Raw genomic sequence first — 12,191 nt, forward strand, 5'->3', positions numbered from 1 at the left:
CTCCCTTCTTTCGCAATAGCTAGACCTTGTTGTGTGCCTTATTCCCCTCATGCCACCTTTGCACTGGTGGTGTCCTCTTACCTGTCTTCCTTTCTCTCCACCCCATCAGGGACCCCTGCCCCAGCCCAGTTGCGTCCACCTCCCCCTTGGCCTCGCTCTCCACACCTACCTCTAATACTCTCCACCCTGGACGAGGTCTCTACTTCCCTTTGATCCAAACTTCTTCCTCATTGGTAGGCTCTTTCCAGCCTAGGAGGGATGACTTCCGAGCTATTGAGAAATGGGGTCAGCACTCTTGGGAGGAGCCACAACTTGGCTGCCGTTGTCTTTCGATCGACTCTTATCTTTTTCGGCTTCCCCTCTGAGGAAAGCGCCCTTCGTTCCCTATTGACAACTTCGTCCCTCTGTTTCAAGGGGTATCACTTGAGCTTTGCAAATGGTCACTGGTCGAAGGGTCTATTAGGAAGCAAAGAGTCTGGGTCACGTTGTCACACTTACTCTCGACGCCTGGTCTTAGCTGAGGCCTGTGGTTCCCTAGTAGAGATCCACTGGAAATCACTCGAATTTCTACCCTTGGGTGCCATTCGCTTCTTTTTGGAAGCCCTTGATCCTAGACTCATTCCACCATCCCTCTGGCTCGAAGTGGAAGGGTTATACTTCCGCCTCCATGTTTCGTGGTCCTTGATCTCACCTCCATCCCAAACTTCTTCACCCCCTCTGATGGTACCTCCTCCTACGAGCTCGACCCGCCAACTTGGAATGTGGTTTCCAGGAAATGCCACCATCCTGTTGGTCCCGACTTAGCTCCTCTTTGGTCGAGGCACCCAGCCGTTGTCGGCAACCGCCTCTTGCAGACAGTAGGCGAACTTGGCAGCGTTACCACAACCCTGGAGATAGAGTTGACTGTCCCCTCACCTGCCACGTCAGCCCACTATCAGAGTCTACCTTAGGTAGCACCCATCCGTCCCTTGGTGCGGAATCACTTGCAACAATTGACTCCCTGCTACCTACACTGACTGTACCCACGCAGCTGCCCCCTTCCTCCTGGCAGCATTGGTCTCCCCTGATGAGCCTAGCGACAACGCCTCTTCTCGATTCGGTGAAGCCATTTGGGTCGACGAGGACCCTCTCCTTCTTTTCGAGCCGCCAACCATCTATGCGTTGGCAGGACCCTCTGGCCATGTAGCCCCCTCATTTAATGCCTTCTCTTCCTCGGGTGGAGCACCCTCACCCCAGCCTCATTGCCCTCTGCCTCCCTTTGGCCTCCGCCACCGGCCCTCTCTGTCTGCCGTCAGGCTCTCCCCCTAAGAAGTCATCCTTTGCTCCCCCCTCCCTACCACCTCCTTCCACTTCCCCTCTTCTGACACCAGTCCAGTCTCCATCCACCACCTTGAATGACGAACCCCTCTCGTCCTCCCCTCCTCCTTCATCGAACCCTTCAGTGACACCCATCCACCGCCTCCACCTACCCCCCTCGAGATCACCACCCAGCCGACCCCCTCACCTCTGCCTTTTCCCCTCCCCACCCTACTACCTTCCGCTCCTGCTTACTTTTTGGCTTGTTCCTACTCTCTAGCTCCTCCCTCTTCTATCCTTCTACCTTTGCATTCTCCGCTCCCCTCATGCCTACCCTTCGACGAGGCTCCCCTCCCTGACTCATCCACTCCCACCCTGCCCTTCTCTCCCCACCAACCCCTTCTGTTGCTTTTGGTAGACCTTGCTCCCTCCACTCAACCATCTTCCTCTTGCCCCTCTTCCCTTTCCGCTGTACCTCAGCCTTCTGAGCCCCCCCCCCTCCCCTCCCCTCCCCAGCATCTCTATCTGCGCCGTCGAAGCACCCGCTACCCCTTGTTTTCTAGCCACCTGCTGAACCTTCTCAACCCCCGTCCTCACCTCTCCTTCCCATGGAGTGGCCCCCTTTTCCAGCCGGACTATTGGTGGTGGAATCCGATGAACCCCCCTCCCCCCCCCCCAAACATTATCCCTCTCTTCCAAGTAAGGTCTGTATCGGCCCCTCTCCCTAGCCCCTCGGTGATCCTTTTGCTACTCTTTTGGCCTTGGTGGCGCTTGCTTCTATAGCCCCCCCTCACCCACCCTTATCTTGTTTCCTCGACTCCCCTCAACTCCTTACCCTTGCCTTTTCTAATGACCAACTACTCTCCACTGCTTCACCCTATTCCCAACCCTTTTCCATTCCCCACCAAACCATTTTACCCCCATAACCCTTTCCCTTCCTCCCCAACCCCCTCTCCTGACCCTTCTCTTTTCAACTCTCCACCTTTGTCCCCTCTTCCAAACCCACTAGCCTCCACCCCCCCACCACTTTTCTCCCCTCTTCCAGACCCACCAACCTCCACCACCCCTGAGCCTAGCCTTTTACTCCCCCCTGATCTCTACCTTTCCTATCCCCTTGAACCCTCTCTTCCCTCTCCTTCAATGCCCTCTTGCTCAACCTCCTCCTTACCCACACTCGGCCTCAAGGGGAATCTGAGTCATTTGGAACCCCTCAGACCATGCCCTCATGTCCTCTCACACATGGGACTTACTCCATCAGTAACCTCCTTTCTAGGATCTCGGATGGATACCCTTGGAAATTCTCGGCCATCTATGGCCCAAACTTTGTTGCGCACAAAACTTGCTTTGGGACGAGCTCGACCTCGTCGCCACCCTCCCTCATCCCTCGTGGTGCCTAGGGGGGATTTTAGTATTACTAGATGGTCATTCGAGAGGAACTCAAATTCCAACATCTTGCAAGGGATGATGGATTTCTCAGACTTCATCTCGCGCAACGAACTTATCGACATCCCACTCCAGGGAAACCAATTCACTTGGTTAGACCACTCCTATCATATCTCTCTCTCCAATCTTGATAGGTTTCTCCTCTCTACAAATTGGGACGATCACTTTCCCGGCTCTGATGCCTGGCTTTATCGAAACCCACTTCTGACCATTGCCCCATCATTCTTGACACCCTTTTTGTCCTAAGAGGTCCTAGATCGTTTCTTTTCGAGCTTCTTGGCTTGAAGAGGCTCCTCTGTCCTTCCTCATCGACTTGGTGGGAGTCCTCCCCCTTCGTCTCGGGTAGGGTAGGATGCAAACTGCAAAACAAATTCAACTCCTTTAGGCATCCCTCAAATCCTAAAGTAAAACCATACTAAGCAACTTTTCTCACCTCAAGAGTACTCACCTTGCCGCCATTGATGCTTTAGACCTCACTGAAGAATCCCAGACCCTGTCGACCTTTGAATCAAACCTTAGAACTCAGCACAAACTGGAGTACTTCTCCACCCTCAAAAAAGAGGAGATTTTTTGGTTTCAGCAGTCCAGGGTCAAATGACTCCGCTTCGAGGACCATAACACTAGATTCTTCCACAAGATAAGAAATTGTTGATGACGGGACAACTCTATCTTCACAATCAAGGATGGAAATTGAATTTTGGACCAACTTCCTGAACTCGAAGAGGCCATTCCATCCTTCTTCCGAACTCTCTATTCTTCCCCCTCGGGTCCCAAACTTACGATGGCAGATCTACAGTTCCTGCTTATTGGGTCCAGTGGTTAGAGCAACCATTTTCTGAATCAAAAATCCTGTCAGCTTTAGTGGATCTAGGTAAAGACAAAGCATGAAGCCCGGACAGCTTCCCAATGGCTCCCTTCAAGCTTTATGGGAAACCTTTAGACCCGAATTCCTGGATTTTTTTTAAAGAGTTCTTCCTTTGGGGAATTCTTCCCAAAACCATGAACAAGACCTTTATCGCTCTTGTTCCAAAAATCGAAGGGCTAGAAGAACTGAAGGACTTCCGACCGATCAGTTTGGTCAACTCCACATACAAAATCTTATCCAAATACTTGCCTCAAGGCTTAAAGAGGTCCTCTCCTCTATCTCTCTCCTAGGGTGCCTTCATCAAAGATAGGTAGATTCTTGACGGGGTCCTAGTGGCGCATGAATGCTTGCACTCTAGGCACCTAGCTAAGCAATCGGGCCTAATCTTCAAGATTGATTGGGAAAAGGCGTACAACCACGTTGATTGGTCAATCTTGGACGAAACTATGGCTAAGATGGGGTTTGGGGAGCATTGGAGAAAGTGGATGAGGGGTTGTTACTCCCACCCCTTTTTCTCCGTGCTCATTAATGGAGCACCAAAAGGCTACTTCCCATCCTCAAGGGGTCTCCGGCAAGGAGATCCCCCATCTCCCTTCCTCTTCGCTATCTTTACGGAGGTTTTCAGCCAATCTATCTCTCGAATGTACTAGTCAGGGTATCTCTTTGGATTCAAAAGTAGTCCTAAGGGTCCTACTGTTTCTCACCTATAGTACGCTGATGACACTCTCGTCTTCATAGACGCAGTTCTGCAGGAAATAGAGACCTTGCGCCTCTTTACTAGATGCTTTGAGTTTGCCACTAGCTTCAAAGTTAATATGATAGGGGTAGCTCTCACTTCGTCTCAGACTAGAGCCCTCATTCCTGAGTGGGAGTGCAAAGTGGAAAACCTCCCTACAAGCTACCTAGGCATGCCATTGGGCCTAGGAAAACGTAAAAAGAGGCAGTGGTCCCGCATAATAGACAAGGTCGATTGTCGCCTTGCAGAGTGGAAAGGCAGATTCCTGTCCTTCGTAGGTGGGACCACTCTTTAAAGGTGACCCTAGCCAATTCCCCAATGTATCTCATGTCCCTGTTCCACATGCCTACGGCGGTAGCTAGTTGCTTAGAACAGTTGATGAGAAACTTTTTATGGACAGGGGATGCTCAATAAAAAAATTCCACCTCATTTCGTGGGAAAACGTTTGCCAACTGAAGCACCTAGGTGGACTTGGGATCTGGATTTTGCGGAAGCAGAACACGACCTTGCTCGAAAAATGGTGGTGGCATGTCGCAACACAAAGCAACATGCTCTGCTCTCAAGTCATCTGGTGCAAATACATAATTCCTTCCAATACCTGGCTATTGGAAGGGAGAACCCTGAGTAGAGCATCAGAGGCCTAGAAGTCCTTCTTCTCTTACCTTCTTTCAACAAAATATTCGCTTCAACCCTAGGGGAGGAGACAATATTCGCTTTGGTCTGATCTCTGGTTGGGTCACACTTCGCTCAGGGACCTATTCCGTTCTCTTTTCACTTTAGCCACCAACAAGTTCTCTTCTATTGCTGATGAGATGCCCATCTCTGGTAACCTTAGGGTCTGGAACCCATCCTTCAGACACCCCCTTTTTGATCTCGAAACCTTGGACTTATTCTCTTTATCATCACTGTCGCATTCAACCTTCCTTGCCCACTCTGGACCTGACCGCCTCGTGTGGATCCCATCCCTTCGGGTTCTTTCTCGCCTCCTCCTACAAAAAGCTCTTGCTACCACCTACCTTCCCCCTCTCTCCGACAGCTGTTGTCTCTAAGGTGTGGTCTTCAGTAGCCCCACCTAAAGTGCAAGGCTTCAATTGGATAGCTTTCTATGAAAGAGCTCTCACAGTTGACCAACTCCAATGGAGGGGGTCCCTATTCCCAATCACGACGTCATGTGCCTCTATGAAGAAGAGAGCAACCCTCACCTCTTCATCCATTGCCATCTTGCCCTCAATTTGTGGGGTTGACTTCTCTGTCTTTTCGGCCTAACATGGGTGACTCCAGCTTCCCGACCGGCCCTCCTTGAATTTTTGACGGACACTCCATGGCCAAAAGTGGGCAGGCTATTATGGAAGGCTTCCATTGCGGCAACAATCTGGGTCATTTGGATCGAAAGAAACTCAAGGATCTTCCGAGGAGCCAAGTGCAAAGCCTCGGCATTGTTCCACAAAATCATTGCTCAGGTCATTTTCTGGGCTTCTAATCACAAGGCCTTCAAAGGCATCTCGGCTTCAACCTTCCTACAACATTGGGAAGACGTCCTCCACACCCGCTCCCCTCGGGTTTCTAGAGCCAACAACTGGTCTCCTCCTCCTGTAGGCCTCATGAACCTCAATTTCGATGGGTGCTCTCTCGAAAACCCTGAACCAGCAGGAGTGGGTGGTCTTCAAAGACCACCATGGCAACATTCTGGCCTCTTTTTCCAAGTACATTGGCCACGTCGACTCCCAGCTAGCCTCGTCTACAACACTCCTCTTTGGACTCAGGATGCTTGACCCTACATGGGGACCACCACTAATTGTTGAAGGAGACGCCCAAAACATTATCACTTGGGCTGCTGGCATTGCTCCTCCTCCCTGGTACCTTGCTTTGATTTATTATAGATTATGCACATTTGCAGGGATACAACTGTCTTATGGAGGCATATCTGGAGGGAATCAGACGCTCTGGCTGACCAACTGACTAAAGATGGAGCGGCTTCAAGCGTCGTGGGTTCATAAGAGCTCGGGGGTTTTTTGTTTCCTATGTATTTTGGTCCTATCTTTAAAGGATTTTTGGACTCTTGCGACCCTGGGCTTCTTATTATTTTGTACACTATGTATTAGGCAACTGTTATAAGCCTCACCATTTTTGTATAGGGCTACTCTCTATGGGAAGCCTATTTTTTGCCGAGAGACCTGGCCTGTGGGTCCTCTTGACGGACCATTGTAATCCTTACTTCTTTTAACACAACAATTAACAGCATAAAAAGAAATGCTGATTTTTTGTTCTTCAAATTTCCTACATCAATTTGGTATCAGAGCACATGATTATTGAGCCGCAAGAGCGCGGAAATCTTTGGTCGAGTCCAGGGTCTACTGAAATTAGCTCAGGTTGTGCTAATTTCAGCCTAGAACTTGTCGATTTCAGCCAGGGTTTGATGATTTTCTGCCTTGGGTTTGTGATTTTGGTGAACCTATAGCTAGAAGAGGTCGTGGAAGGGGGGGGTCTCATAAACCTACCTGTGATCTCAGAGATCAGGAGATTGAAGACCTCAGGAGTCAGGTTCAGCAGTTTACACAGTAGCTTGCATGCATCACTGATGGGCAAGATGGTGATCATTCCACCAAAGAAGATGTTGGGTACAACCTCTTTTCTCTGCCATACTCTGTGTGGGAAATCGTGGGAAGAGGAAAGTGAAGGAAGGCCTAGACATGGAAGGCATCAGTTTAGTTTTTGATATGAAGGTTGATATTCCCGTTTGCTGGTAAGCCTCAACTCGGAGAATTTATTGATTGGTTAAAATCCAGTGGAGAGGGCTTTTGGTTACCATGAACTTCATAAAAATAAAAGGGAATTTCTTCTCGAATTCTTGATGATCGTCATGATTCTGTGGTTGATCTAATGTTTGATGAGGAACCTTTTGATGGAGTTAGTGATCTTGTTTTTGATAGTGATCCTATCTTTGATGAGTGTCCTATTGTTGGTGATGATTTGGTGGGTAATATCTATGGAGAACAACGAGATGAAGAACTCCAAGGAGAATCAATAGGTGAGGTTGCTAATCCAGGCATTTAATCTTAGTGCTCATCATGAAGATACTCTCTTGATTTGTTCTTAGGTTGAACCAAGTGTATGTATCATAGCTTCTCCATCGAAATACACACTCTTTTTGGGATGTTTTCTCTAAAGAGTTCATGAGTATATCACTTGATTGCAAAGATTGTGTCTCAATGCGCAATGGCTCTATTTTGTTGGGCCAATAAGTTACAGGTCCAGATTGAAGGCACAATGTTCAAGGTCAAGAAGCTAATGATTTTAGCGCAGGTTCATCTTAGCCAATTTCAAAACTCAAGGATGCGTTTTCTCCAACTGGGGGAGCACAAGAGCAAATGCTGTGTATTTTTTAATTCTTTGTTTAAACTTCAAGGATGTGTTTTTTGGGGATTTTCAGGGTTTATTTTTCTGGGTTTTAAATTTTTTTAATGGAATTAAGGGCTTTTTATTTTTTTTTAGGATTTTTTGGAGCTGTTTGCAAAAATAGTTAGAGTACTTACGGATTTGTTTAGTTCATCAGGGGTAAAAATATCATTGCAAATTTTTTTTTGATTAGGACTTCTATTTTAACAAGAGCTGAGATTTCTTGCTATCTAAATAAGGTTTTTATTAGAATACAAGAGGGTTGTAAGGAGATGGACATGCTCATGAAATAAAGAACGATGAGAGCTTTGCTCTGGAATCCTGGTTAGGGTTTTTGTGTAGGAGCACACTCAAGTTTCTCAACAGATTGCTTGTTTCTCCAACAGATTGCTTGTGTTGGCCTGAAATATTCGTTGATTTTCTGTTCTTCAAATTTCCTATATCATAAATTAAAAAAAAAAAGCAAATTAAAGAATTGATAGAAAGAGAATATAGAGAGAAGTATGAAAGAGAATATAGAGAGAAGTATATGAGACCATTGCAAATGTGAAAGTTGCTAAACTTGGAACCACCATCCCTTCCTTTAACGCAAACGTGAAATCATTGCATTCAGGACTTCTATTTTAATTAAATTGGATTTTGGCATCCTTTTTCAAAAAGAAATACTGCAAAAGTAGTTGAATCAATGTCTTTTTACTTTTTATTGACATGCATTTAGGACTTTTTTTTTTGATAGATATGGATTAAAGCATATCTTTAACCTTTGGAAAATATATGGAACATGATTTTGCAGACTGATTACTTTCTATTCTGTTTAATATGCATTTAAGATTTGTTTCCTTATAAATGTATCTAACATGGGTCTGAATTATGAGCAATCCCTTTAGGGGTTGCAATGGTATTCCACCATATGGGAGTGGGGTCCGCTCAATATCCCGATTCAAGAAAGAGTGATTCCGACCATGTTGGGCCTTTGCGGTAGCTAAGGATTGGAAGGAGACAAATTTGACCATTTGAATTCGATGGTCTACTTGCTTGAACCATCAGTTAACATTGCTTGTACAAACATACCAATTCCAGATGGAATTTAGTTTCTTCTTTTCTTAATGGAGTTCCTTACATTAATAGTGGTGCATGTAATCAATAAGTTCTAACTAGATGAGCATGTCGGGATCAAGAGCGGGGACCATGAAATGCTAGAAGTTCCCTATGGTTGGGAGTGCCATTCGTACAATGCATGTGTTAGGGATCGCTCGACCTTTTGGGGATCTGATGTAGGAGAACTTGAAGAAACCTAGAAAAATCAGCAAGAAACACGCAATTTTGGAGAAATCCTAAGGTTTTCTCCTACCTAGGGCTCAAACCTTAGGCTTCTTTAACAAGACAGTCTTTTTTTTTTTAAAGAGGAAAACATGAATGACTCTGCAGCCCATCCATGCTCTTATTTATATTGAAAACTTATTGTTTTGGACAATATTTGTCTATACAATTTAACTTTTGACTTAAGTATAACTTGAAACGAAACTCCCTAACTTTAATTAAAATATCTAAAAAGTTCCTAACTGTTCTAGCAATGAAATAAATACATAAAACATCTGAAATCGCCTCAAATAACTAAAATAAAACACCCAAACTATTTCTTGCTTTTCTTGGAAGCCCCTCATCCTCCAAATATGAGCAAAAATTAGGAGGAATCTGTCGTTCCAAAAGAAGATACTCGTGGCTAGTTGTGCTCTGATCTCCATCAAGATCTTACCCCCTACCTTAAAAATTATATATAATCTAGGACTATATGTACTCTTTAAAGTAGCGATCTCTTTATTTGTAGTAAGTGAGCAATTCAATTGCGTTAAAGGTGCAGTTGCAATGCTAGTTGACTAAATAAAGAAAATCATAAGTTTGGTCGTTAACTTGGCCTTTAAGAGGGGATCGATATCCCTATCAGTGGGAGTCGAGATCCTTAACAGTGGGGCCCAAGATTCCAAAATTTAAAGGTTGAGATTCCTTGATGATCCCTTTCTCAAAGTTTTGGACCGAGATTCCAGAGTGGGATCACCACCTATGGTAGGAGATCGCAGCAATTGTGGTTGAAAATATTGATGAAGTCTTGGACCTAATGATGTTAAATGAATTTATATTGACAATAGATGTATCTTGGAATACTTCGTCAGGATTCTCACGCCTTCCAATATTGCATTTGCCGTCTAAATAACACTGATATGTCTCACATTGAATTTCACATTAGTTCTGCTATGTTAGAGGCACGATATGTCCTTTGTTTGCATTGTTGAATCCTTGCAGTTTTTTAGGCTTGTAACATACTATATAGCCTTGAATTTGTACCTACATTCAAGGTAATTTATTTCTGTTGGACTTTCTCTTCATTTTCTGAGCCTTCTATTATCTCCATGTGCCTTATACTATATAATAAAAGGTGAGTTGGAGGGGCATGTGTTGGATTAGTTCTGTACAAGATTTAGTTATTTTGTGGTCATTTATATATTTTATTATACTCCTGCCAAAGAAAGAGCTGAGGATATGTTAGAATAAGACACGTGGTTTAATTTGTTTCCCTATGATGTCCTTACTTTTTCAAGGTATTTAAGTGTTTAAAACGTTAAATGATGTAATATTTAAATTTTGCAAGGTTTTTGCTTGGAAGATTGTATTAAGAGCAATAAATGAGGAAAGGATGGTTGTTCTTCTTTTGTCACGAATCAGAATGGGTTGTTGTGTGCCTTTTCAAAATTTTCTATTTCAAAACATATTCAACATGTGCATCTACTGTTCAAACAACTTTACTGTTACCTCTACTCTGAAAAAATCCCAAAAGATTTCTGTCATACTTTACTAGTATTTCTACTCCAAAAACTCGTAAAATAACACCCGCCCCTCTCCTCTCTCTCATTGCCTGTACTGTGCTTACTAGTATGGAATGTATGAATGATGTAACTTACATTCAATCTGAAGCACTTTTAACACTGTGCTTACTAGTATGGAATCTATGAATGATGTGACTTACATTAAATCTGAAGCACTTTGAAACATGCATTGCCTACTTGCTCAATGTATTGCCGACGTTCATTATCTGCTCTTCTTGTCTATACTATGGGGTCATTTATTCTGTTTTGAATGTCTAAATTTTTAATTCAGGAAAAATAGCAGGTAAGAGCTCAATTGTTCCTGTCAATTCTATTAAAATCTGAAATCTGAGCAATTAAGATTCGAAGTTCTGGTGTTATCAATATTTACAATTAATGTGAACTTGTGCCCTTTCAATGATATCGATAGCAATGTTGTGTTTCTTCATTTTGTTTTATATTAGTCTAAGATCACCTGTCCCTCTTCTTGTCTATTGTACTGAAATCTGAATTCTCAATACTCAGGACATGGAAGTTCTATTATTATCGTATTATGGATTAATCTGAATTGTTATTTTTTGAGGATATTAATGGGGATGTCACATTCCTTTTTTGTTTTTTGTGTTAATCTGAACTTATATTTTAACAGGCATCATCTATTAAAAAAAAAAGAAAAAACGGAGAACCTTCAATGGGTATTGAAGGGTGTGAATTAATGTTTCATTTCTTTCTGATAATTGTTGTATTACTTCTGAAACTTGATTTGGACCAAATCGATGCATATATGCCCCTCTATATGGTTGGTTCTATGTTTGACTGTTTGAATGGAATAGTATTTTTTGTTGCAATGGGGAACAAGATAAAGTGCAAAGTACAATGTAGGTTGTTTGGTGACTTTTTTATTGAATTAGGAATTGCGGCAATGCTGCAAATTAAATGTTTAATGACTTTCTTTATTGATTCAGGAATTCCCAGAAAGATTGCTTCTTACTTACAAACCAGATGATACATCTATAGAGGAACCAGATGGTACAAATGCACCAGTGGTAGAACCACAGCCAGTAGCCCCTACTTCTGAGAGTGTTCCTGCTCCACCTCCTCCTGTGCCTGTGGACACTGGAGATTTGTTGGTCGGTTTTTCTTTCCGTTATGATTAGTATGCTTTTGTTTTCTGATTTTATATTCTAATTTTGTTTGTCTTTTGTAGGGTCTCAATGCAACAAATTTTGACGCTTCTGCAATAGAGGAGCAAAATGCATTGGCTCTAGCTATAGTCCCCTCTGGTAAGTTAAATACTTAGACCATTCTTAGGGGGCATAGGGATTTTTAAAAAATGTTCACCTACACCCTTCCATAAGAGTCAACACCTTTTCGGCTTATTTTTCCAAAAAAGTACCCCCATTAAGATTTGAAATCCAATGGAGTCCATTCCATTTTAAAGCTGATTTCACTCCATCAAGTCCCCAAATTCACCACTTCTCCTGCCTTCCTCTTGTACAAAATCTCTCTCTCTCTCTCTCTTTCTCACACACACACACACACACACACACGCTCATACACACACACACTCACTCATTCATTCATTGAGCCTCTT

At 43.9% G+C, this 12,191-nt stretch overlaps 1 protein-coding gene across 2 annotated transcripts in view; it reads left to right on the forward strand.

Moving 5' to 3' along the window:
• Positions 1-12,191, forward strand: part of LOC18428754 (putative clathrin assembly protein At2g01600) — a 39,262-nt gene that overhangs the window by 17,040 nt on the left and 10,031 nt on the right. For both annotated transcript variants that reach the window (XM_006838054.4, XM_011623037.3), the window contains exons 12-13: positions 11,563-11,727; positions 11,805-11,880. In XM_006838054.4, the coding sequence (XP_006838117.1) occupies positions 11,563-11,727; positions 11,805-11,880 (241 nt within the window). The remainder of the gene's footprint in view (positions 1-11,562; positions 11,728-11,804; positions 11,881-12,191) is intronic.

This window comes from Amborella trichopoda, chromosome 13 (assembly GCF_054954075.1).
Source record: "Amborella trichopoda isolate Santa Cruz 75 chromosome 13, AtrichopodaSantaCruz75HAP2 v2.0, whole genome shotgun sequence".
NCBI lineage: Eukaryota > Viridiplantae > Streptophyta > Magnoliopsida > Amborellales > Amborellaceae > Amborella > Amborella trichopoda.